The sequence below is a fragment of the Mycteria americana genome, chromosome 12 (genome assembly GCF_035582795.1).
Source record: "Mycteria americana isolate JAX WOST 10 ecotype Jacksonville Zoo and Gardens chromosome 12, USCA_MyAme_1.0, whole genome shotgun sequence".
Classification (NCBI taxonomy): Eukaryota; Metazoa; Chordata; class Aves; order Ciconiiformes; family Ciconiidae; genus Mycteria; species Mycteria americana.
Window position 1 is genome coordinate 7357166 of NC_134376.1, and position 27780 is coordinate 7384945.

Consider the following 27780-nt stretch of genomic DNA (forward strand, 5'->3'; position numbering starts at 1 on the left):
CACAGACTCCAGCAGCTTCTGAGTTTTGTCAGAACCTCAGAGTTTTGGAAAGCAGCCTTTTCTATTGCTGCATTTCCTGCTTTTTTTTTTCCTAAAAAGTCACTTCTAGCTCAAGTTTTCTTCTAACCTAGGTCATTTAGGTTCCCTAGACTATTCAGGCACATGGTTCCCATGTTGACTGGGTACCACCTAACCCATGGGTTTTCGGAAGTCTGTTGACCATACTTGGGTGATGTTATGTGACCATTGTCTTTGAAGAAATGCCAATCCCAAATTCGGTAATTTCTTCAGTAGGATCACTAATTTGGGCTTCTCTTTTTTTTAACTGCCTTTCTCACAAAAATATCTAGCTGTGTTATATCCTTGATATCTCTCGATAATTCTTCAAATTTTTTTTTAAACTGGCCAAAGCTTTCAAAGGTTATTAAAAGACAGACATTACAATAGCGTATGTCATGTTTGTTTAGGGAGTAGGCTAAAAATGCATTTCATAAGGTTGGCAGATGCTACTAATGTGCTTTTGTGCATGCCTGGAGTAGCTTTAACCCAAAGAGCTTTTTCTTTATGGGAATACATTTTGTCAGTCACTGTTTTTTGGTAGAATACTTTTTGCCTTTGCAGTCAGATGTGCTTTTGTCATCCACTTATGATACAAGTTCACTGGCTGCTCTGGGGATTTCTGTCCCAAGAAACAAAGAATTAGGAGAGCCTTTAATCCTAAAACTAGTTTGGAGGAGTATTCTTGTGGCAGTTAAATAACACTTGCAAATATACAGTAAATTTTAACAGCACTGGGGTCAAGCTATTAATGCACTGCACTGTTAAAATACTTGTGTGATATTTTAAAAGCCACTTTCAAACACTTTTCTTTCTGTGCAGTTTGCAATATCCTCTTTAAAATTTCTATGAAGAGATCACATTTGTCTCTGCTTAATATGGGCTCCATCTGACTCTTCTGAAAATCAAAGGAAATATTCCTTCCCACACCCCTGAGTAATTCTTTTATGTTTATAAAGGAACCTGAAGTTAATTTTGTTTTCTTCCTTTTACAACAGTGATGCCAATAAGCCCTGACAGTAGCATGGGTAGGCAAGAGCTAGAAGAAGCAATACAGATCATATTCTGTGTGTTCTGTGACTAGAGCTGTTATGTTTTTAATTTCCTAGGAACTGACTGAGCCTAAATAATAGTAATTTAGGGGATGGTTTCCTGTCAGGCTACAGATGCTGCAAGAAATATAGAACTAGCACTGGGAGGGTTTGTGTCAGTGCTTTGTCTTCTGCCGTCAGCAGATGAATCCCGTGGTGAATCCCATGGATGTGTGTTTGTGACAGAGATTCTAGAATACAGAAATAAAGGGAGACACTGAAAGGACAAATTATGAAACTAATTTAAAAGTGTAAAAAGCAAGGCAAGGGTTGTGTTAGACTATTGCAAACAGATGGATTTTTAGATAGTAGCCAGGAAGAACCACTGGCTTGAATTCATGTGTTGGATAGAAACACATCTGGGTCATAAGCCAATTTAAAGGATCCCTTGAAGGGGTGAACTATAGGATGAGTAGTGCTAAAGGCAGTGCAATGAGTTATGTCACTGGAGAGAAAATCAAAGGAGATTTAGCTTTGTGATTTGAGCAAGCACCTGGCATGGCTCCGTTCTGAGGAGCACAAAGGAAGATCTCTGTGGAGGGTTATTTCATTGCTTCATTCCTGAAACTAGAGAAAGCAATATTTGTCAACACATCTGACATAACATATAGTTAACAACTAACAGAATAGGAATCTTGCTGTAAAGAGGGTTATCAGCTTGAAGAGAACATTCAATGATTACTTGGAAGAGTGATGTAAGAAATGGTCAAGCGATTCTTCCCGACATTTGATTTTGGTCGGATGCCTGGTTACTGTGACACCTAAAGAATCTCTCCTGTGTCTTCTGTGTCCCTGCACCAACAGACCCCCTTCAGTCTCTGCCTTGTGGCTTTCATTGCTGCAGATTTAGACTGAGAAAGGCTAGTCTACGCTATTCCATAATCAGCCAGAAAGGTTGGAGTTGAATGTCTTAGTGATTTGATTATCTACCCTTTTGGCTCATCAGCAGTAAGCTGAACAGCTAGGGTATTCTTAATAGAGCAAGGGATCAGGACTGCAATTCAATCCAGGGTTTGTCTGGTAGGGTAAAAACGAAGAATAAACTGGCCAAATGCTAATTTTATTTAACATCAAGGAATTTAAACTTTTAGTTAAGTTAGATTACGTTTCACACTGATACAAATATGCAGTTTATACATATATGCTTCTCTAGACTTAATTTGAGCAGTCTAATGACTACAGCAGTCAATATAAGTGGTGTCTGAAGCCAGAGTTTAACTTTAGATCTTCAGAGTGCAGTATTTTCCCTTGAAATAAATCTAGATCAATTCTTTGTGAGACCTGGTTCTACATCAGTTTTCCCATTTGAAACATCCTTCTTCTGGTTGGATGGGTAGTATCTTGCCTTTCCAGGATGAGGAAAGGAAACTACATATCAGCATACGTAGTACCTTAAATAAGACAGAAATACTCTTTCTGTCATAAGAAAATGTGAGAGATAAGTGTCCATTATCAGACCTTTTTTGTACCATAATTAAAACAGGCAAACAGATGTTGATCTTCAGATTGGAGTAAGGTTTATTTAACAGTTAAAACTTTTGCTAGGCTTAATTCTGTCCCGTTATAATGAAACTATTAAGGAAAATCACACTACTGAAGTCAAAGAACATCTGTTACAAGTCATAACCTTGTTACAAATTTCTTGCATCTCTCGTAATCACAGTCTCTGACTGGCAGAAATAGATGCTTGGCAAATACAGAGATACAGCGTCTTTACTAATATCTTACCAAAATGCTTACCGAAATGGAAAGCCTAACTTGCAAAAGTCTTATAAAAAACCATCACCCAATATGAAAACATACTGCTGAATTTCAACATATATTTTGAGCAAATTCATGTGCAACAGGACTTTTGCCTTCTCCCCAGTTAACAAATAAAAATGCCTCTTCGTTCTCAAATGCAAGTCCTTCTCGTTTGCCATGAAGCAAATGCACAGGATTTTGACCCAGGTGGGCCTCTCAGGAGCAATGTTCCTTATACCACAACCAGTACTGAAAAGTACAGTGTAATCAACACATTTTTACCTTTTACCTAAAGAAATGTTGTTCATTCCCTAGTTTTAAAACTAGACTACTTCTGATATTGTTTGTGGGGGAAGAAGAATATGAAATATGTTTTCCTCAGTCCAAGAGATTTGAAAGGAGACTACGCAGCTGCCAGTACCTGCTAATTATAGTATTTTATGGATATCCTTCTCCCCACTCATCCCAGATCTTATATTTCTTTTCTGGTTGTCATATTGAGAACATAAATTCTTATCCTCACATTATCAAAACTGTAATTTATTACTTTCTTAGTGGCTTTATATTATAGCCTAAACCTGTCTCAGTGTTTAAATCAAACTGTGTACATTATCTTGAATAGTGGAATTTTCTATAGATTTCAAGATCGATGAAGAAATACAACCAAGCATGTAATTACCCTTCCTTCTTTTCTCTACAGGTTATTCCAAAGGACTATAAAACTATGACTGCTCTGGCAAAGGCCATCTCCAAGAACGTGCTCTTTGCTCATCTTGATGACAATGAACGAAGGTATGAGGTGTTTTATGATTTAAAGGAATCTATAGCTTGACCTGAGGACAAGAAATTATATTAAATTTTAACTCAAGGATCAGAACTACTCTCACTGATGCATTTGAGTCATAATAGATGCACCTTCACACACACTTATGGTATTATGACAGAGGGTAAAATCACAAGCTAAAAAAGGGCAAGAACAGGATAGAATGGATTCAGAGATATTTAATATTTTCAAATCAGCTGTGCTGGATGAACTTTATTTTGGAGTGCTTAAGGAATTGGCTAAAGCAATCTCAGAAGCATTTGTAGTTACTTCTGAGAACTCAGGGAAGACAGGTCAAGTGCTGGAAGAGTGGGAAAGAAAAAGCATAATGTCTATAAAGAGGTAAAAGAGAATTACAGGTAAATTATTTTGTTCTTCGAAAAACTGGAACAAACAAATTATGTGTAAGCACCTGAAGGAGACCAAGGAGTTCAGTAACGGACAACATGACTTTTAAAAACTTGAAAATGTCTTTTTACAACTGAGTAGCAAGTCTTGTAGCTAGGGAAGGCACAACAGAGGCCGAACAGCTTGACTTCTAGTAATGTTTTTGACATTAATGTGTATGACAGTTTCATAAACGATCAAGGGAAACATGTCCTCAGTGAAACCACTATGGAGTCTATGCAAAACTGATTGGATACCCATACCAAATAGCAGTTATCAATGGTCCATCATTCTAACGGAAAGGTATATTGAAGTGTGGGAAGGGTTGGTCTGTTTTTCATCATTATTGTCATTAATGACCTCAGTGGTGGAACAGAGTATGAGTGTTGAGTTTTTAGATGCATGAAGATGGGAAGGGCTGCTAAAACATTGAGAGAAGAGGCTAGAATTCAGAATTATGCTGACAGGTTGAAGAAATGTTCTAGTAAAAGCAGCATGGATTATCACTGAGCCAAGTGCAGAGAAGTATACTTAGGCAGGAAGAATACCTTTATACCTATAAGACAGTTTTGCAGTTTTGGTAGTTCCTTGAAAAACTGTGTGGAGCTTACTGTGAATAGTGGTCTGAACATTAGTCACTAATGTCAAGCTGTTTTGAAAATACTAACGTTTTACTGGGGTAGCTAAACAGGAGAACATGTAAGACATGTCCCAGTGTTGGAAAGATTTCAGCTGGAACACAGTGTCCAGTTTTGGGCACTGCACTTCAAGAATAAACAGTTGGAGGAAGTTCAGGGAAGAGCAGTGGGAACGATCACAGATCTAGATAACATCAGTTCTGAAGAAAGAATGGGATTGGTTGGCCTGCAGAAGAAAAGTTAGGGGCAGAGGGACACAATAATAGCTTATAATTGTGTATGAATAATGGTATATGAGGAATAAACTGCTGTGTGTGCCAAAGGGTAAAGAATAACAGATTTAAAGTGCAGTAGAAAAGAGTCAAGTCAGATACTAGGAAGAGGTCTCTGACTGCTTGGGTAGGTTGAGGAGTCTCCACCACTTGAGGCCATTAAGAACAGATTAGACTATGGTCTGCCAGGAATGACATAAGTAGTGTCAGTCCTGCCTTGCAGCAGATAGGCTAAGTGATGTCGTGAGGTTCTTGCCAACCCTACTTTTCTGTACTTCTGTGGTTAGAAAGGACAAAGACTTTGTCTACACTGACGTTTTTAGTACTGGCAGAACATCAGCAGTATAGTCCTTCAGTGGGGCTACTCACATGTTTTCAGTCAAAGCACGTTCCAAGTGTGCAAATTTTGCTCCCTCTTGCAGGCGTTTACACAGTTTAATTATTTTGCAATCCTAATTATTATGATATCATATTAGCATGCAGATTTCTGGAGTAATTAGAAGAGGATTAACTTTGCACATTTCTTCTAGCTTTTTCACCCACAGCAGAGAATACTTGTACAGAACCGCTATAAATCCTGATTATACCTTTGTCATGCTAATGTGACAGGCACTGGAAGGGTAGGTTTTAGGGCTGGAAAAGGGACATTTTGGTAATATGTTATCAAAGTAGGGTGAGAGAGAAAAAACTGAAGGAAAAGTGCTTTTTCTTGCACTGTGCTGATTGTACATCATGGTCAAGGTCTCTCTTATCCATTCCCCATGTCCCATTTACCTCTGTCAGCCAGACTGTCCTGGCACAAACATGTGTTAGGAGTGAAGAGGTGTGCACAGATTCCCATGTGTGTGCTGCAGATGGGTTGTAGACTATCTGCTTTTGCAGTCCTCAAACTATGGCAGGTGTATACTGTCTTTGCTGTCAAAAGATTTAGAAGCTTCTTGGTTTCTGGGCTGTGCACTGGAGCATATTCAGCTATATACCATCTCCCTTGCTCAAAGGATGTGTCTAGGTGCCTCATTCAAGCCTCATGATGAGCACGGCAAGCTATTGCTGACGTTGGGGGAAAAAAAAGGAACTCACAGAAGGACGCGTGCATTCTGCTTTTGCAGACAGGATTGCAATGAACGAATAAATTGTTGTCCCTTTGCATTTTACTGAGCTCACTCTTGACATGATGCTATTGCCCTTGTCTGGTTTCGTTTGTCAAGTGTGGAGAAGTCAGCAAGTTGGACCATGCCATTACCATCAATTCCAGTTTGTATCTTGTTGATTGTCCTGGTTTTGGCTGGGATAGAGTTCATTTTCTTCCTAGTAGCAGATACGTAGTTCAGTAAAGTAAGTGGTGTATGCCTTCATTTGGGTTCTGTCCTCTTGGAATGGTGGAAAGCTAGGTGAGGATATTTCATCTTCTGTGCTGCAGTGGTGGTGTTGGTGTTTATTTTCTTCAGTGCTTTCTCTGCTGAAGACAGTATCATTGTTTCATTTAATTTTGTGGTTGACCATTCACCAAGGTGTAGGAGGTGTTCAGGTGGGGGAAGGATGGACTAGCAGGGCTTAATTTCTCATTTACAATGGATGACTCTTATATTTTTCCTTCTCCTCTGAAAAGATACTTATGTTAATCTGCTCTATGGTTGTGCAGTCCACATGACGTGTGTTGCACTTGCTGCTTGGCAGCTGTGAAGGTCTTTATGTCTGACATAAACCCTTATTTATAAAGGCAGTGTGTAGCATATTATCTCTGTGTCAGATATTCCATATGAATGATTGATTGCATGAGAAGTCATGCTGAAGTTAAGGTAAACAAGTATCTTTTTGCACTGGTGTCTGAAATAGTTTTGTTCAAGTCTTATTTTAGATAGCATCTTTTCATGTGCCATGCTTAAAGAAGGGTCGCCGTCTATCTCATGCACACACACACATGCACACACACACATACACACGGTCTCTGCAGTAGAATTATACTGAAAGTGCAATAAAAGGGAAACTGTAACTGCATCAGTACTAAAAGCAGCAGAACTAGTTATCATCAACTTTTGCCAAAATTTTCATTTCAAGAGTCGCTAATATTATAAAGAACAGTGCAGCTCTGCAAAGTGATGTGGCAGTCCACTGTTTTCTCGTGAGACTTTTCCCCTGACATCAATAAGATCTTGATTAAACTCTGGAGGAGGGTCCTGGTTCTCTCAAACCCAGTGGCAAAATGCCCATTATCTGAAGTGGAAATGTGCTTTTAACTGTTAGACAGCTGTTGTTCTCATTTGCAAAATCAGGAATGTGTGGCTTTTAAATTATGTTTCTGCACATGTGCACCTGATGTATATTTTCTGTGCATCCTCCTTTGCCTAGAGCTGGTCTGTTACATGCACACTGTCAACAAAGCCTCCCATTTACATGGATGTATCACATACTCATTATCCACAATTTTTTTGAATTTATGAGAAACTACCTGTAAAAAGTTAAAGCAACATCAGGGCTTCACGAAATTAATTTCTTATTGTGTTTTAATAGGTATAGTTTGATTTTGATTGTTTATTGAAATATCACACATCTAACAAAAGTACTGGACTGTATTCAAAATTTCTATGAAATATTCACAGGTAGGGTAAATATTATGAGCTGTGGGGAAAGGGGGGATGTTAAGGGGGTGATGGACTTAATTATGGACTAAAGGGCTTAGTGAGTTGCAGAGAGAACATGGATGTGTGTCAGTGTGCCTACCTTTGGGCTCATCCTCTCTTGTCTTGTTATTAGCCCAAACTGAGTTACGGTCTTCTCAGAGTAGCCTCATGTCATATGTGCTTTGATGGGGTTTGCTTCCATGGTTGGGATGTGTGGCAAAGCCCTTTCACTTTGTTCAGGCTTGATGTACCTACTTTGCAGTTAGGATGTATTTAATGCCTGGGTAGTTGGGCTTGGATTTTGATAGTGCTGTTGTATCATCCTGCAGGTCCCTAGGCACATGTGCTCTCACTCTCTCCTCCTTTCCCCCACTCCATATGATGACATATTGGCTGGCTTATGTCCACATGGGGGTTTTCCCCTTCATTCTGTGTTTCTTCCGTACTCCACTTCCTTCGTGACTCCACTCAAAACCTCTTGGAAGAGACTGCTCAAAAGGTTTTATTAGGTGGGCAGCGGAGCTTGTTAGTCAAGCTCAGATGTGAGGGCAGCAAGATGTTTTGGAAAAGCATAGTTCATACTGGTGTGCAAACATGATGCAGAAACTGTGGAGATGGCCACCAAAAGGACAGTTTTCCAAGGCAGAGAGCACTCTGAAGACCTGCTAGTTATGATCACTGCAAGATCAGCAGCTCTGTGCCTATCTGGTCCTGACTTGGTGCTCACCGAAGCCTCACATACACATGCACAGTCCTTCAAAACAGCTTCTCATGTGACAGCTTTGAAAGAGCTCCTTCCAGCATAGGACAACTTCTGATGCAGAAGACAGCACTATGCAGGCTGTGCACCCAGATGAAGTAGGAATTGCTCTGCAGTCTGTTCAAGGGTGAACAGCCTTGAGAGAAAACATCGGTGGAGCTGGAGCCAGGTAAGAGGCATTCACCCTCTCTTTCATTATTCTGGGGAAAAATGAAATGGCAACATTAACTGTAGAGGGATTTTTGCATTATAAACATAAATTTATTTTTTATAGATGATGATCTTTGCAACAGTTTGTCTTTAACATCAGCTGAGGGCAGAAGCCATCTTGTTTCTCTGGTCTTCATTGCACCTGTGATCCAAGAGGAAGTCCCAGGAAAAAAAAATTAAATAAAATCCTTGATTATGGCATTTGTACCTAATAAAAAGAACTCAAAGATTAAATTACAGACTTTGCAGAAGTGCATATTTCAGAAAGTACATCTATCTTTGTCATGTCCCTCCAGAATTCTGGTGGGAAGTTACACTTAATAACATTCAAGCGTTGTCTTAGGTGGACTGTGCTATAGATTCTAATGGCTGAATAAGGGGAAGAAGTTCCTTGCTGATCTTATCCCTCCTGGTTCCAACGTGATCTCATGGTTCAGGTCCATTCTGAAGGCCAGTAAGAGTTTGCATAAACTTTCCCCCTTCTTTTGGTCTGTGACGCTTGAGAGTTTTGCATATGGGAGAAATCAGCAAGGCAGGGTGCATTGTACTGATGCCCTCTCTGCTGCTTTGGTTTTGTTCAGTCAGCAGGCAGTGAATGATTTCTATCTATGCAAAGACAGAATTACACCCTTAACTTGGCAGCATTTTATTTCCTCTCCCACTCTTGGATATCCAGCAGATTAACATCCTCTAAGGCTTCCTAGTTGTGAAATGGTGTACAAAGTCAAAATTGGTGACAAGGGGCTAGTCTGATTGTCCTAACCTCTTCTAACCTGGCAGTGTAGCTAGTAAGAATTTTTATCAGTTCAGCATGTGATGCTGGAATACAAGTACACCCACTTGGCTTTGCCATGATGTTGAACAGTAAAGGGGGAAAAAAAAGGAAGAGATTGTTCATTTTCCTTCTGTGGATAAAAATAAAAGATATTTTTTCATCATTTCATTGACAGGACGTTCTGTCTCTACTGGAGGGAGCAGCCACAGAGGTGACCTGCTGTGAGAATGGAAGCTGGACCCAAAGCTGATGATTGTCAAGGAGGAGAAGGAAATATAACTGAAGCATAACCAGTGGGTGAGAGAGCAGGACTGAGAGCAGCAGGAATGTCACTCTCGGTTCCAGGATGTCACCAGTGCCTGCCTGCTCTGTTGTGAGTCATGAGCCACATCTGTCAGTCCCTGTTCAGAAGCTCGGTAGCCTCCTGACCGCTTAAAGAAGTGGAATGGTTAAACGTTCACCATATCTGTATGTAAATGCTATGTAAAATTTTTATGTAAAAGCTATGTAAAACTTGTTCATCAAGGAGTAAAGAGAGTAGATAAATATTTAACATGCACTTCCAGACTCCACTTTTGGCATTTTAGCTAATATTATAATTTTTACAAGCATTTATTCTTTATTACTAATCTACAGGCAGCTGTAATGCCTGCAACAGCTTTCAGAACACTTTTTTGTATTTTATTACTTGGATTAATAATAAATTGGTTTGTTTGAAGAGTATACTGGTGTGAAACTGCTTTGGAAACAAGAGTCCAGAAATTGTATTTAATGCTTTTACTAAAATATTGAGCTCTTATAAAGGTGCAAAAAAAGCAACAACAAATGAATTAAACAGTAGACAAAACTGCTGTATTTATTACAGCAACACACAGTGTTGCATTTACTCTTGTGTGTTGCCTGCATGGCAAAGGTATGAAAATAAAGGGCATTTTTTATTTTCTATGCTTGTTGGGGCCAAGATGTAAAGATGAAAATTGGCACTTGTACTGAGCATGCAAGCCAACCAAGAGTTTTCTTCAAGCAAAAATTCTTACCCTTTTCCCAGCATCCTCCCAAACATTGTGGAGGGCACATGCTGCTGTGATACTGTAGATAAAACTGGAGGCAGGTTGTTGTAAACACCACCATCTTGCTGTTAGCATTTCAGAAGGTTCTACTACCTTCTTACAAGTGTGTTTTAAGTAATCCGTGTTCTGCAATTCATGCAGTTTTGTAAGCCATGATTGGTGGCCAAGTGGGGTTCTGTAGGGACTTACTGGGCATAAACATATGCTATTTGAAAGAGATTACAAGACACAATAACGTTCTTAAAATGTATTAAGGGCTGCCACAGAGGGGAAATCAGTAATCATATATCTGTGTCTCCTGAAGACAAAACATCAGAATTAGGCTTAAATTGTACAAGATTGTAAACTAGACACGTGGTAATAAGTCCTAGTGGTAAGGATACTTAAATAGATTGTAGAATCTATAATTGTTAAGAACAGGTTAGGCAAATCTCTTTGAACATAATTTAGTTTGTCCTCTGGATGGGAGAAGTCTCTTAGCTTTATTTTTGTAATTCTTGGATCCTCAGTAGAGGGAGACTAGTGTATTCTTTCTCTATACATTTTTCTTTTCTCTTTTTTTTAATCTCTTTGAAGGGTTATTGTTATTTTGCACATCTTCTGTTTTCTCAGCTAGATGAATCTAATTCTCCCCATCTTTGTTTGCAGACCAAGTTCCTCAGACCACTGACCATTTTTCTTGTTCTCCTCAACTTTCTCCAGTTGGTCCACCTCTTTCTTGTTTCTTTATAATTTTCACAGCAACAGGTTAATCTTCACCACGTATTTATGCCATTGGTTACTCCTACGCAAATATACTTAGCTGTTGTGTCTTTATTGAAAGTACATCTATTTTCCCAGACCATTTCTTCAATTTGTAATTGTTTTACATCGTAATGTTGGTTTTTGAAGTGCTTGCAGCTCCTTTACAGCTAGGTATTGTCTTCAAATTCAGAAAACACACTCTTTATCCAGGTCAATAATGACTTGGGCACTTTTTTCAGTACAGGCATAACCTAACATGAGGAAAGTTGTTTTCCATAGCTAACAGATGAATTTTAGTTGTTGTCCTGTTGATCTCATATTAAAATATTCTTGAAACTTCAGGTGATTAGTGAATTTCAAGGACATTATTATTGCTGTAAGCTTTATTCATTTCTGCATAACACCGTGTTTTATTAAAGCACTGGCTGCAGGCCAGCTGGAAAGCCTCATATATGTGGAAGAAACCTAAGACGGCACCATTCAGGAGCAAGATATTTTGGAAACAGGATGCCACAGCTATGACATAGTCATTACACATCCTGTATTTTCCTTGCATTTGTAACTTAACTCTTTTGTTAAAAAACAAACACAGATCTAGCTTCTGGCTGTGCTTCGTATATGCCTACTGTGTGCAGAACAGTGCAAGAAAAATTCCCTTCCCATGATACTGCATTAGTATTTCTGTATCTCCAAGGAGTCCACATTGTGCTAAAACCACATGGATGTTAGGGGAGGATATTTACCCTGCCTGCTGTAGGCGTCTAAGTTAGCTGGTGCTCAAAACATGTCGATTAGGAGCCTCAGGGTATGGTTTCACTGTTGATTTAAGCCAATTCTGAGCTGGTACCAAGGGAGGAAGTAACACAGTGAGTGCCAGACCTTGGCTGCATGGTCCTGTTGCTCTCGTGGTTGCAGTTAGCCGGATCAGCTCTCTGGAAAGTGATCCTCCCCAGGAGGGTTAGTTTTCAGTCAGATCAGGTCCTTCCTCCCACCCTCTACCTGGCTGCAGAAATACTTTGGCTAGCTGAAGGGAGGAGAGGGGAGGGCAGAACCTTCCCTTTTGACAGCAGCAGGGGCCGCAATAAAATCAAGCGATGGCAAAACTGCACCTTAATTTCCCTCAGTAGTCATTGGACAAAGTCAGAGGATGGAAATAGATGGTGTGAATACCTCTATAATGAGCTATTCTTCCTTGCCAAGAATGCTCAAAATGTAGAGCTAAGCCACTCAGAAGATGAGAGATGAAAGGAAAGAGTAAGACATGAAAGAGAAATTGCACAGCGAGGCATGGCAGAGTGGGGGGTGAAGGGCTTTGTTGAGTCAGTAACGTGGCTTCCTTGGGTTATATTAGGAATTTTTGTGACCAAGGAGTTGGACAGGTTTCTTCCCCTCGTTTTTGGGAGTAGCAACAGAGAGAGGAGGATGGCAGCACCTTCCCAATGCACTTTGTGCAGGGTGCACAGCGGAGCGGGCTGCATCCCGTGAAGGTTTGCAGAGGCGTGGATGTCCCACCTGTGCTGGAACTCCAGGAGATGGTCAGCAGACTGTGGTAACCTGGGGGCAGAGGAGATGTGTACATACAAGTTATGTGTACATGGAACAGATTTGGTACTGAAGAGACTGGTGCCAAACCTCTCTGTGTGGGAGATTTTTTTCTGCTCATCAGTCATATTCGATGATTAGCCAGTCCTTTGAATTCTACTTGTAAGCAACCAGGAAGAGGAAATTCATCTCTCAAATCAACCAAGGCATGCTAAACAAGGCTTTCCCTCTTTGCATAACACCAAGGTATTTTCCAGGTAAACTGCCTGGCAATCCAGCTTTTCTTTGACCTTTTATGCCTTGTTTATGGCCTTGATTCAGCACGGTATTTAAAAGAGCATGTTTAACTGTGAGTTGTTCCATTGACTTACTATGGATGTCAAAGGAACTATTCATGTGTTTAAATGGAAGCACATTCAGTCCTGGCGAATTGGAGCTTGCCAATGAGGAATACTACTTAAACTGGAAACAGTTATGGATTTTGGAGACAACAGTCCTCTGGCAGCAGAGATGGAAATGAAACCAGGTAGAATTGCCCAGCCCTTTGGAAAATAAATGATCCAATTCTCCATTCAAGGATTAGCCATGAATTTAACACTGACTTTATTTTCCAGTACATCCATCTCATTTACCCAAGAATTATTGTCTTTAATTACCATAGTGGTGCCTGCAGGCAGCAGTCTTTAAATTAGTTACGCAAAGTTCTGCTCCCAGCAGTCATCAGCAGATTGTATCTGCTTTAGTATCAATCCCTTTACAGCAGCCTGACAGCGTACAGACTTCGTACTAGGGATGTACTTTTTGTGATGTCAGTTTTTGGCCTGGTAGATAGGTTATTCTCTTAAACATAACTAAAAGCACACACATTTGGTATTTATGGATATTTTTATCTTGAGAAACAAATACTGTCAGTTCGTAGCTTTTCAGAGGTTGTGATTCACCCTTCATCACAAATACTAGTGGCGCCATTCCTAATGGTAGTTATTTTTAATTCTGCGTAAAGTAGTGGTTTACATATGGGCAGTATGTCACCCATTCTGAAAAACAGAGTTAAAGCAGAGAAATAATTTACATAAATCCTTTTTAGATCTAGAAGAAAAAAGCCTGAGACAAATAGTATTCATGCATGCTCATAAAAAATTTTGAGTCTAAACTTGTCTCTCTATATATAAAATAGAAAAATATTAAGACTACTGCCAAATTTAACAGGCCTTGTAAAATCTTTCTACCACTGCAGTATATATGACCGTGCCTTTGTGTGCTTCTTTACACAACAATTAGCTGGCAGTGGTTCTAAAAATGCGTTACTCAGTGCTAAGGCTTTCCAGAATTAAACACAAAGGTTGAATAAAAGAACATCCACTCTTCTCAGCAAGTCTTTGTCTTCTGCATGAGAGCAGCTGGAAGCTTGTTGGGAGCAGTAATTTGTCTTTGTGCATGGACTAACACAACTAAATTTATTTCAACTAAAGCTCTTTAAAATGATGCTTCCTTTTTTTTTCCCCCCAGAAGGGTTGTAGGTAACCTGTCAACAGTTACTCCTACTCTAATAAGTCTTCATTAGGTGACTGATTCTGCAACCTTGCATGGCTTTGAAAGCCTACGTCTCTTCAAGTGGGAGTATTACCGGTACCGGTACTGGAGGATCAACTGTATGATTAAGTTGCTTAGTTATGCATTTAGAAGAGGATGTTCAAAGAGCTTAAGGGAACTAGATATTCACGTTGATTGATATATAGTGGGAAGTGAACATTTAACTCCTATAAGGTTCTCTTGAAAATCCCCATCTTATGTTCTGAATGGTTAGACTTGTGCATTGCCATTATGAGATGACATCTGCTTAGTAACACTGCGTTTGGAAAGACAGAAAGGAACCAACCTTAAAACAAAAAATAATTTATAATACTACGAGGTTTAGTGGTGGCTTTTTTCCTTATAGAAACAGAGGATTCAGCTCAGCAAGCAGATGAAATTTCTCTGTCATTCCAGTGCACTTAATGGAAATACTGAGTGTAAGTTATTTGACTCTTAGCCTGCTAACTCTGTTTTAATGAAAAAAAATCTGACAAACCCAAACAATGATTTAGTTCTGTTTTACAAGTTCCTTACTAAAGACTTTGACCTGAAGTACATCGCATCTTGTGAGGTAACAGCTGGTCTACTATTGTCTTTGGGAAAAAGTAACAGTTGCTAAGATTTCAAGAAACAAAGATGGTCTTTGAATCAACTGGAACAGCTGTAAGAGACTGACATACCATGCACTGTCAGCTGCTAAATTCAGATATTCAGACTGCCCGAAATGGGATACTTTAACCCTTTGGCACCATCAGATTCCTTTTCTCTCTGTTTTTCTTCTAAAAACAAAGCCAGAAAAATAAATTGGGTTGTCAATTTACTTTTGCTTTCAGAAATTAAAAAAAAAAACCCCACAAAAGTATCACTTACTTTGTAGGGATTTTATTTTTTATATTTATTCAACTTCTGATTTATAAGCAATATGAAGACATGCTTGTTGACAGATGAAATTTGCATTAGAAAAGTATAACACGCTCCTCTGTGTGGTGCATTAAATAGAAAATATAATAGCACATATCCAGAAAACAGCATCAGATGCTATTTTAAGGCACTCAGCATCTTCCCAGTTTTCTATGTGGAGAGTGCATTTAGTTTAATGATGCAGAATGAAGGTGAATTTATCATATCTAGAAGGGAAGGGTAAGTCCTAGCAATGGTCTCTTTAATAGACAGAAGCATGTGAGATCCAAAAGCTGGTTGCTGAACTTGGGCACATTGAGACTGGAAAAGTTTAGTTTTTTCTCTTTAGAGTAATCAGGGAACTGATCCATAATTTAAATTAGCTCGGGATGTGGCAGATTTTCCATTGCATGAAGCCTTCAGATCAAGCTTGGCTCTCCACTGTTACTAGTTCTTGCAGCACTTTCTGAAGTGCTCCAGAATATTGTGGGATTTTTTCAAAAATGGCAAAATGTGATGACATGAAAATTTATTTCACTTAATGAAGAGTCAGCAACCATCTCTTGTGAACAAAATGCTTGTATGACTTTGGTACGCCTGAAAGCCAAGCTGTTACAACTTGGAGCCTGACTGATTTTTGGATGCCTGAAATAGGGACATATTGGGTCTCTTGCTAAACTATTGTTTTAGTTCAATTGCAAAGGATGGGATGTTATTCAGGAGCCTCTGAGATTTTGTAATTTGTGTTAGATAGTATCAGGAAAGCCATAGCTGCTTTAGCATCTATTCATCAGTTAACTCTCAGTGCTGCACAACACGGCTGATCTGACCACTGATGGAGAAGGGGGTACCACCCAGCAAATGGCAGCCCCGAGCCCTCTGCTTTGCTTCGTGCAGGGTGCCCCTGATCAGACAATGAGACGGGTGTCTCAGCACTGAACACTCTTTTCTTGCCCAAAGAGCCAAGCTTGCTCCTAAGTGTTTCCAAGCTTCAGTATTTCCAAGCAGTGCATAGTGATGGCTTCCTATAAAAACTCTTTTACAGATCATATATCACCTACTTTCTTGTGCCCTGTACTCCTAGGTCCTGATCCTGAGCCACCTGAGTAACTAAAAGATTGGCTATTATTGTCACTGTTTGCAGAGTCAAGTTTAGTTGATTCTTCTGTTTGTGGACATGACCGCGTGAAAAAAGTAGATTTATATCATGACCCCAGAGGATTTGAAAGTTCTTTACTCACGTGAATGAATGACCTAGAGTAAAGGCTGACATAAATTGACTGATTTTCCAGATGTTATAATGGAGGTAAGCAGAATAAACTGCACAATCTAGAGCTTTAATTCTCATTAATGGGAAAGCACTTTACTGTCCTGATAGTCTATTTTATATTTACAGTTACTACAAGATCCACGTAAAGGCTAAACCTCCTGACATCCCTCTCTCCATTTTCAATGAAAGACCAAGTTTGCTGTCATTAAGCCAAATTCCAGCTCAGGTTTCCACATTTTTATATTTTTCATAAATCTGATAGTCTGTGAGATCTATTTGTCATGAAAAGTCAGGGAGAAACAAGAGAAACAAAACAACAGATTTACATATTTTCTGAATTTAATTTTGTCTTTTTTATTTGTTGTTGAAAAGATTTGTAACAAGACTTTGCTGTTACCTTTGAAGTGCTTGCTCTTCTTCTCCCTAACAGAGGCACATCACTACCTTATGAGGTGAATGGGAATTACTTTTCAGTATCCAGAAACAGACTTTGGCCTTTTGACATCCTAATAATTCCCAGAACAGCCAACTGAACCTTCACCACGATAGAGTGGATTTGCTATATTAAAATATTGTAGCAGTGCCCTGATTTCAAGTCCTGACAGTTTCATCACCGCAGTTGACCCATGTTCCTCGTGCAACTGCTTTCTGCAACATGGTTACCACATCCATGCAGATTTTCCTTTGCTTTTAGAAACTTGGCTTAAAATAGTGATAAGTTGTGTTTCGTCCAAGTTTACTTGCTGTTCTTTAATGGTATGTCGTGTGTCATGTTTCCTCTCTTATTTATGAAATCTCGTGCTTTGACTAGAACTTATTTCCAAGAATATGAAATTATTGCTCTATTATTAGAACACAGGGTTTGATTCCTTGACAGGTTGACAAGAGCTTTGCAGGAACAGCCCTTCCTAATCAACACTGTCCTCAGCAAGGTCAGTTGGTTTACCCTGGTACTAAAATACAGCTGAAATAAAGCTGCTCAATTGCTTTGTGTTGTGTTGTGTTGTGGCATCTGGGACTTAATGCTCTCCTTTTCACACGCACCCCACCCTCTGATAGTGACAGGCATCTTCAGAGCAGGAGCTAGCAATACACACCTCTTTAATGTCCGATCCCTTACATACACGTCCTAATTGAGTTCTTCATAGATTTCAACATCTATCAAGTGTTCTTGGCCGTGGTACACCATATTAGTATAGGCTCATGGTCATCTGACTCCTGGCATTTTTTGGTAATAATTAAATTGCATTTGGACTAGAAAGACAACAAACCTGCTAATTTGGTGCACCTTGGGATCTTCCTTATATTGCAGGTTTTTTTTTTTTCACTGGCTTCTGAGTGTTTTCATTTCTTGTGCTCCTTGGCTTTGGGACTTCCTTCCTCTTCTGGTTCAGGATTTTAGCCAAATTCAGCACTCGAGATCTGATCTTCACTTTAATATGCTCAGTGTAGGCTCTTTTTAATTACCTGGGCTATATATCATTATGTCAGAAAATTTAGATTTCTTTTGCAGCAGCTTCCTATTAAAACAATTGCGTGACGAATACAGTTATTGTGAATGTGAACGGTGTGCATTTAGAAGAGTTTCCTTTTCAAAGGATGCTTTCATGAAAAACAAGGTTAAATTGTGTGTGAACAATGGAGATTCTGCAAACATCTCTAATAGGTAGTTCCTTTCTTCCTTCCAATAGTTAGTGTTAGAAATCATATTAGAGCACAAGAGATACAGGGAGGAAAAGAAAATGCAGAGTTATCTTGTTCTTAGACTCCAGAACCATGTTGGTAAAGCCCATGGGTGAAATGATGAACAATTCATGCGAAGGTTACATAGAGCTTATTTCTGCTAAACTTCTCCACATTTCTTGTTTATCCGTTTTATTTGTTTTGTTGCTTTGTTCTAGTGCCGTAGTGACACCCTCTGGCAATGGCAGGATAGTTTCATTGCCATTAGGGAGCTCTTTAGCAAGCAGTGAGCAATCTCCCTGGAAAGGCATTGGCGTACCCTGTGCTTCCTTCTCTCTCAGACCTAGTTTGGCTCAAGACTAAAAATCACCCATGTGGAGTTAATTAATGTTGTACATGAACGTGATGGCTAATTGCTACAAATTAAAGTACCATGTAATAAATAGTGTTGGGCAGCTTTTTTTTTTGGTGAACAGCTTGAAAAGTCTCCCTTTGTACTTAATTTGTTTACATCAACTCTAAAGCACGCTTTTCTCTTCTGGAGTGAAGCCTCTGAGCAAAGCCTTACAGATGCTCTCGCACCAGAACAGAGATGACTCACCGATCTGTTCTACCTGTGAAATAAAACAGATTTTTAAAGATGGAAAAGCTACTGCGAGTTGCCTTCCTACTGTTAATTTTGTATTTTCCATTGGTAATGCTTTTATTTGTGCTGTTTTACACTATGGGTCACAAAATGTAAACTTCTTGCAGCTGAATTTTTTTCCAGGCAGTATAATGAGAAAAAACAGTAAGCTGCTGAGCCAGTTGGAACAGCAAAGTGGGGTGGCTGAGGCTTGGAGAAAGGCATTAAGATGCCTAAGTTCTATTAAAATCAAGGTGTTGGAGAATACTTAATGTTTTTTGTCAGATCTAGATCTACGTCTCATTCTGATAAGCAACTTCGCGCATGTCTACAGGGCAAGCTGGTAGTACAGAACTCCCTAAATGATCAAATTAGGGCAAAGCAACTGCCTGGCTGCAGCAGCGTGAGGGTCTGTGCTGGGTACCTCACCTGGCTTCTCAGCAGCCTGAATTAGCCCAGATACAGAGGTCTGTGCTGCTGGACTCCTTCCAGCACTCAAGCAAAGTTGAAGGCTGCGTTGTTAGAAAAACCTCCATGCATAGATGGGGAAATGGTGGTTCTGAGATAAAAACCTTAACGGGACCTGTTGCTCCATCCCGAAAGGACCCGCTTGGAACAAACCCTCCCAGGTCCCATGGCAGGGACCGAGCTGTCCTGGACTGACGCTGGGAACTCTCAGTTAGGACGCAGAGACTTCTCAGCCTCATGATGAAATATGAAGGTCTGGCTCAGCTTCTGAAAGCAGCCATCGTTTTATCTGCCACCTGGGGTCACTGTGTTCAAGGTTATTAAAAAGGAGAAGTATAAAGTAACAAAGACAATATAAGCAGTAAAAAACGTACTTCCAAACCCTAACCCCTGGAGGCTAAAATTGAGATTGCCATAAGTATACAAATTACTTGAAATTTTTATTGTGTGTGAAAAAATGAAGCCCTGTATTTCAGTGTGTAAACAGAAGTCTGCTTTAATAGGTCAGAGATTTCTATAAAGCAAGAGGTGAACTACCACAAGAAAAGTGTTATCTCTCGTAGACCTTTTCTTATTGCATTTTTTTCTTAACTCTTCTGCCTGTTGGTTCATACATTGTATTACAACTGACTTCAAAGATCTTTGTAGCAGTGTAATTTTGTGTTTGAGAAATCTTCAGTGGTTTTGGCGCTGATCTTGTTTTACACTGGAATTACTGCACATATCTCAGTGGCTTTTCATATTATTTACACATGTGAGATTACAGGTGAGTCTAATATATATTTTGAATCTTCACCCATCTTACAGAATTTCTTAAGTGTGCTACTATTTAAACCTTTGTCTCAGCTAAACCCACATGATATATTATGTACCTGCAGTACTTCTTAAAAGCACTTTAGCTGAATTTTCAAGCTGGCTAGGCTTAAAGTTGTCAAAATACGTATTTATATTAAAACTCCTCAGAATGCTGTGTGGATGTAAATCTTTCTGTGGAGGTGCTGCATTGTGAGAGAGAAAAGGCTGGTTTTGCACTGGGAAAAGAGCAGCTCCAGACGATGCAAATGCTACTTCAAACCCCATTTATTGTCAGACCGGCACGAGCAGTGTGCGTGCTGCTCGGAAACTGGACGTCCCCAGTGCTCTTTGAGAGCTGTCTCTAACAGCAGCTGCAAAATTGCTGCCTAGTAGTCTGAAAGAGAAAGTCAAAGCTAAAGCAGTAAGGCTTTAATGGGAGACTTTTCAAGTCTCCCATTAAACAAAGGGAGACAAAGGGAGACTTTTCAAGCTGTTCACCAAAAAACCCCCCTTTTCCCACTCTCTTCTGTTCACAAATCCTTTTATAAAGACCTGTAGGTACCCAGAGAAGATATTTCTACTGCTGTACCTGGCCACTGGGTGGCCTTCATTAGAGCTGACAAAGATAATGTACATCTATGGAGTACCTTTTTTTTTCTCAGCTAAATATTGCTGAAACTTCTAAATAATGGGGCTATACAAGACATTGCATGGAATTCAGGCTGTTCTTTAGTATGAAGAATGGGTAAATCAATATTTTGACCCTTTTTTGTCATTACTAATTAGAAATTATGTGTATAATTTACTTAATGCTTTTGTTGACATATCTGTGCATTCGATTAGATAAGAAGTACTTCAGTTACAGGTATAGCTGAAGGAGAATAGGATGGTGAAAACAGTATTGCACATAGCAGTGTTTCTTCTATAGCTCTTTGCAGACGAAAATCACCCATTTTTTGCAACACTGAAGGGTTATATAGTCAGAATTGCCTTACTCCTGTGCCTTTTCAAATGAACTTTGCATCACTGGCACCATCTCTAAATAAAATTATTTAGCATCTTTTGTAACTACATGATCTTTCAAGCATCTCCAAGGACCACATTTTAGTCCTATTATAATCAGTATTCTTTGGAGTAATTCATTACTTATATCATCATGAGGTCAGAATCAGAACATTATGTTTTCATCTCTTATAGTGAGATAGCTCCTCATACAGGGTATCATGCTGCTGTACACATAATTAGTACTATATGAAGAATATAAATTAACATGTTAGTTTTGATGGGAATGTTGATGAGGTTGGAAAGGCATCATTAATATGCTCAATAGTGCAAAATAATACTTCTGATTTTAGCATTGCTTTTCCTTTCAACTAGTTAAGCTAAAAATACGACACAGCTGCTTTGCCTACACAGTGAAAATGTGTGGAATGTGAAGTAAGAGAGAGAATTACAACCCTTTGGGTGAGAAAACATGATATTCAGTGCTGAGACACCAGTCTCATCATGAGAGCAGGGCAAAAGGGAGGGCTTGGTGGTACCCCTTGTTGCAGCAGGGACTGGAAGGACTGGTCCTCCTGACACAGCACAGCGGCATGACTGCAGTAGTATGCAGCAGGATGGGTTTTGTTACTGGTTGATTATGTTCCAGCTAAATTGCTAACTCCACTTGGAGTTGCTAACTGCGCTTTTTCCTTCTCTGTGGCCTAAGTTGTTTTAAGCACTGTTGAATTTGAGCAGTCCCTCGAAAGCACATCGTCTAGTCCTCAGTTAGCTGCTGCTGATGGATCAGATAGAAGATTAAGGCAGAAGCAGAAGATCCTTGTGGATGTAAATCAATACTTACTAATGACATCTAACTGCGTTAAGTCTCAGGACAAAGGAGAGTCCAGCTGTAGGATCTGATCTGTAGCTTGATAGAAAGTCTGTGCAGGAGACCAGTAGAAAGGATGAACGGCAGTGAAAAGCAAATGATGGAAAGCTTTGTGAAGTATATTTATATTAATAGTAGTTGACTCTTAAAAGGTGCTCTTTGCCTGTTGCGCTTTGGGCTTTTTATTAAGAAGGGTAAGTAACCGTTATCTATGTTGAACACTTTTTGGATATCCTTTGCTATTGTGGTTGATGAATAAAATTACAGAGTGAGTATCTGATCCTGAAAGTGGATCTATGCAAACAAGCTCTTAGAATCTGGAGGAGCTCAGTGGGTGTCAGTGGGACGTACTACAAGCAGGAGGATTAATCGATATTAAATTGACGGCCAAAGTAAAGGAGCTGTGGACTGGGAGCAAAACAACAGAAAATATTGGTGGGAGAGAATTAAATTGTGCTCTCAGAGAGCTCTTTTGTAAAGCTAACTCAATCAGAAAGTCACTAATTAGTTTTTACAATTCTGGGAGCGGTTTAAACTTGGCTGCCTTTCATAGTTACTGGAAGTCTCACATAAAATAGAGTATATTTCTAATGTGATTGAATTAATGTTTTCTTGTTACTGGAGTCTGCTTTTTCCTTTCCTTATTTTTGTTGATTTAATATGCGGGAGTGTAATAATAGCATCAGCACAACATTACATAGATTGCACGTATATGACTTTAAAACCAGTATATTTTCCTAACTGTCATTTTTGAAAGTTTCTGTTTTTTCTTTTAGTTTTCTTAGTGTTTTTTAGTTCTTTGCTCCCTGATTCAGCCTCTTGGTAGTAGGGCGACCAGCTTTCCAGTCACAGAGGCATGAAAAATCAGCATAATTAAAAGTCATATATTAAAGCAACTTTATAACAGTTTGCTTTTCTAAAATGTAAATGAGATATGAGAGAAAACTCACCCATGTTTGCAATGTGAGTTGCTTGGCAAAATCCATCTATTGCACTTGGAGATTTGGTGATTGGTAGGATATTGCAGTTATTTTTATTGAAAACTCAGGGTTTAACTCACAGGACGTTTTTAGTTCCTGACTCACATTATTGATTATAATTTCTGGTCAACTTGGATTCTCTTCCTATCTCTATTTCCCTGGCATTCACAGTGATGCCACTCTGCCTTTCTCTCTTAAATCCATCAGTTTTACATTCCGGTGATTTTCCACTTTTCTCCTCCTCCCGGCCCTCGACACACTGCCTTACATCTCTCTTCCACTTTGCAATTTCTGATTTATTTCTGGCATCTGTTCAATTTCAGAAAAAAACCAATTCTATTGAATCTTGAAAGGCAATATAAATTCCATTTTTATCACCATTCGTCAATTAAAATCTGATATTACCAAGCCTATTTATAAATAACTTGACTATTCCAAATTTATGTTGATAATAACCTTATACCATTCATTCCATATATATAACACTTTCATATGGCAGATGAGGAGAGATGTTTCTGTGAGACTATATACATTTACAAGTACAGAAATAAAATCCATTGACTGCACCCCAGTGTCACACTCACTGTGTGTACGCTCACACTTACACACATGTGCATATAAGTTGCTTTGAAAGATGAACTTGTATATGAATATCTGATAAGATATAAAACTGAAGCCTGAAATCTGGGCTGATGTCTTGAGTTTTGGTTCAAGGCCAGATTCTGGAAAATGATTTGAGTTCCGATTCAGGCAAAATCCCTTGAATATGTTTTTCTGGCAATACGTTTGAGAACAGCTGATCTTTTCACATTTTTTCCATTTAGGTTAGAAATCTGAAGAGAGTAACCAAGATGCCACTGAAATACTGCTGTTTGCTGCTCATTGAAAGGAAAATGCAACGCATATACATGGTGCCATAATTTTGGCGTTTTCCTCTGGTGTATCTCAAAGCTCTAGATGATAGATAATGACATTAAGGAGAGCGAGTTGAAGTTAATTGCAAAGCATTGCTTATTAGGTTTGAAAGATATAATCACAGGACATTCTAATTTCTTAAGACACTGATTAATATAACAGCTACAGAGAAAAAACTGGCAGTGAATATGTTTCTAGGGAGTTTGCAGGATTGCTGGTTTATGCATTTTCTTTTACAGCCTACACAGTTGGAGATAATTCAGAATCTTACTGTTTAAGAGTAAGCCAAGTATCTAAAATCTTGTGACCATATTTAGGGATGGATGAAATGTTTTGGTTAAAATAGCTCACACTCCCCTACACATGCCCATATTTCTGTCCAGCCTTCAGACCGGTGAAAGGAAGAAACAGGGAGACCTCAGAGATTTCCTTTGCCCTTCTCTTAATCCATCAGCTGGGTGTTAATGATCTCACACTGCTTATTCCAGTACCCAAATGCCTGCCTTCCCTCTTGACCTGCTTGAATCAGCCAGTGCCTTTACCAGTTACTGTATTCATCCACAACTCTATTTTGGTTTAAACATCCCATTAGTTGAAGCTGGAGAAACACTTTGTGGTGTGCGGCACTGGTTTGTTCTGCATCTCATCCAGCATGATGCTGGGCTATGCCAAGTAGGGCTGTCTCCTGGCAAGGGTGGAAGAATAGGGGGGAAATTCAGAAGATACAGGGAAGATAGCATTATTTGGGGCTTACACCTTTTTTCTTGCCGTCCCACTGGTACTGACCTTTCCCAGTTACTGTCATTCTCTGTCCATCTGGCATGTTTGTCTGGATAAAGGCTGTCTGCATCTCTGGTGGGAATGTGCAAGATATGGAGAGAGCTAGTGCAGTTTAAAAATAACATTTATTAGCAGATAGATTAAAGGCTAGAGAAGGATGTTTGGTGGAACAGCGAGAAAGGCAGTCCCAAGCTACATCTGTAATAATGAAATTCTTACAGTAGTCTCAGACAATCTGTTCCCAGTATGTACCAGGACATACAGCATTATCCGTGGCTGTGCCAAGAGACCAAACTCCACACATCTCCCGATAGTCAGTAATTCAGCACAACACATGCAGTTAGACGGATTCTCTGGCTGTAATTGAAATCTAGAGGATGCTCGAAAAACTCCTAGAGAAGGCAAAATTAAACAGGCTTCAGCTATATAGGAGGTGGATTCTGAAAGCTACCAGTGGCAAAATGGAAGATTGTTTTTGAAGAACAAGATGTCTCATTCCTGACCCCGTCACCTTCCATGCGAGCCAGGGGGAGAGCACTGATGCCAATCCAATAGGCATGCTCAGCAGATGTCCAAGTCTCTGGTTTATATCCAGTGATACTAAAGGTTGTTTATAAAGGCAAGACGTTATTGTTTTGAGTGTTTGGCACTGCCTCTCATCTTTTAAAAAGTTGAGAGGAGCAAGTCTGATGAAGTTTCCAGCTATTTTGTCTCGGTTAGAAGAGCAGGCTGTCAGAAATCAGTGTGTCTTCTCTGACAGCGATCCTGCACTTGTTTTACTCTTCGTTGCCCTGCTAGGAAACATCTTTTTGCTTGTCCTTGGGAATACAGTCTGAAGGGGTTCTCTTGAATCATTGAGTTCAGCCATCTGATACTGTAGAAAACCAAGTCGTGATCCCTCAGATAACCTAAATGAAGATATTTTTATTTTCTCCAGTTTATTAGGCTACAGTTGTTGGAAAGCTGCTCCATAACACTACTGTTCCCATGGCAAGAGAGCATCTCATTTCCAGACTAAATGTTTATATGTGTTGATTTTTCATGCCCTCATTGTCCATTAGTTAAAATAACTCTTTTTCAACTCTGATGTTCACCCTTACCCTTGCCTCTCATCTCTATGTATTTATAAATTAAAATTATATCTGTTCTTTACTTATTTTACTGCTGTAAATGATTCAAACTCTTTTCTGCTTTTATAAAAGATAGGCTCTCCATTACACTTATCCCCCCAGAATACCTTTTTTCTACATCTTTTTGAATCAAATGCAGCTTGTTGCTTTGTTTCTTTTGCACGTGGTTGATTAGAATTGTGCACAATATTGAAGTGAGATCGTTTACAGAAGTGCTTTTTACAATGGCATTAACACTTCCTTGCTCACTTGGAAGCGACCCAGTTTGTACTGATATAGGGTAGTTTTGCTTTTTTTCCTGGCCAAGGGTAAAAAGGGTAGCTTACAGTTATCCAGTGATTTAATAAATTCAGATTAAAGTAGAAATTGTTGCTGTAACTTCAACATCCATGGTCTTTCATGTTAGATTACTGAATTTCATCCCAACTTTATTACTTCAGCCATCAAAAGCATCCATTTTTTTCCTGTGATACTCTGTGCAATACCTCCAAACACAGCATCTCCACTTCTTAAGACTGGGCCTTGAAATATTCTTTCTAAAATTACCTCTGGGCTTGTTCTTCCACTTCCAATATCAACTGTTGTTAATCTACCTTAAATTATTGCCTCAAACACATCATGGTTCTTCTTCCTAATCAACTTTCCTATTTTAACCAGCAGTTTACCTCATAGCACTGAACATGCTTCCTTGAAGAATTCATTGATTTACTTTGTCTAGAATATCAGTTATCAAATAAAGGGAGAAAGCAGATATTGCAGCGTGTCTCATTTTCCAATTACCTCTATGACTTTCATTATTCTTGCCTTCAAAATTTGTTTTTAAGCCTTGCATTACTGAGGTAGGACTAATGGCAAATCTATAGCTGCCCAGGTTACCTTGGGATGACATCAATCTATAGCCATCAAAGATGATGAACAAAGTGCCTTTTTAGTTCAGTCTTTTCTGAGTTGATTAATAAAAGGTCAGACATTCACGCTGCAATCTGATTTCACATCAGGAAAAATAGACCTTCCTGAGCCTTTCGGAATAAGAATTTCAGACTGTGGGATGTCTAACAGATTTAGTTTTCAACTGCATGAAAACTAACTACTAGGCTATCTCCCCCTCAAAATGCTAGTGAAGTAGACAGTATTTTTAGAAATCGCTATTTCTAATTAAAAAAATCAAACTGAAAGACGTTTATGCTTCTCCATTTTTTCTCCCAGCAGGTCACTGAGTCACTACTTCTCTTAAAATCTCATCCAAAACTTTCCTCATTATTTCCTCATTATTTTGCATGCTGTGAAATAATTACCATATAAAATGTTTCACCATATAAATGAGTTCACCATATAAAATATGTATTGTATTGCATTAAGAATCCATAGTGGGGTCTTCACAGTAGCCAAAAGAACTTCAATTTTAAGGGAAAATTTTTGGCACTATTTCAAAGTGAAAGTGACATTAAATGTAAATATTCTGAATATTGTAATTGTTATCGCTATTCACTGATAGGCCCTTTTACAAGCATCCTCATGGGGTAAATAGTTCGCAAGAAACAAGATCTGCCTGTTCTGGACACAGCTTCTACTCAAAGGAGACAGCAGTCCTTTTGCTGAACATTTCAAAGTTGTGCTTAGTAATTAATAGAGTCTATTTTGGCATTACATTTTCCTGAACAGGACTGTCCTGAAATTCAGTTCTTCTGAAAACCCACAAATGTGGATTTTTTGGCTTCTAATTTTGCAAATCTTGGCTATAAGTTTTATATAGCTATTCTGTCTGTCGAGAGAACACTTAGCCTGAGATCTCATCTGGATTTAGAAGACAGAGTACAAAGACATTTTGTCTTTTGCTTGTCAGTTTATTATCTTCCTTCCATGTTCCAATTTTTGTATAGTTGAAAATTGCTTTTCCTTTCTTTGCAAGCTAAGAAATAAATCTTGCTTAAGAGTGCAGCCATTCTGCCATTCCTTGAATTACTAAGAACATTAATAAAATTTAATGAAATACAAAGTGTTCATATTAATGAGACTTCAGAGGCTTCTAAAATATTTGGAGCAATAATATTTC

The 27780-nt window shown here is 39.0% G+C and overlaps 1 protein-coding gene across 2 annotated transcripts in view; it reads left to right on the forward strand.

Annotated features, from left to right (window-relative positions):
- Positions 1–27780, forward strand: part of PRKAR1B (protein kinase cAMP-dependent type I regulatory subunit beta) — a 102226-nt gene that overhangs the window by 14539 nt on the left and 59907 nt on the right. For both annotated transcript variants that reach the window (XM_075515658.1, XM_075515659.1), the window contains exon 4: positions 3592–3683. In XM_075515658.1, the coding sequence (XP_075371773.1) occupies positions 3592–3683 (92 nt within the window). The remainder of the gene's footprint in view (positions 1–3591; positions 3684–27780) is intronic.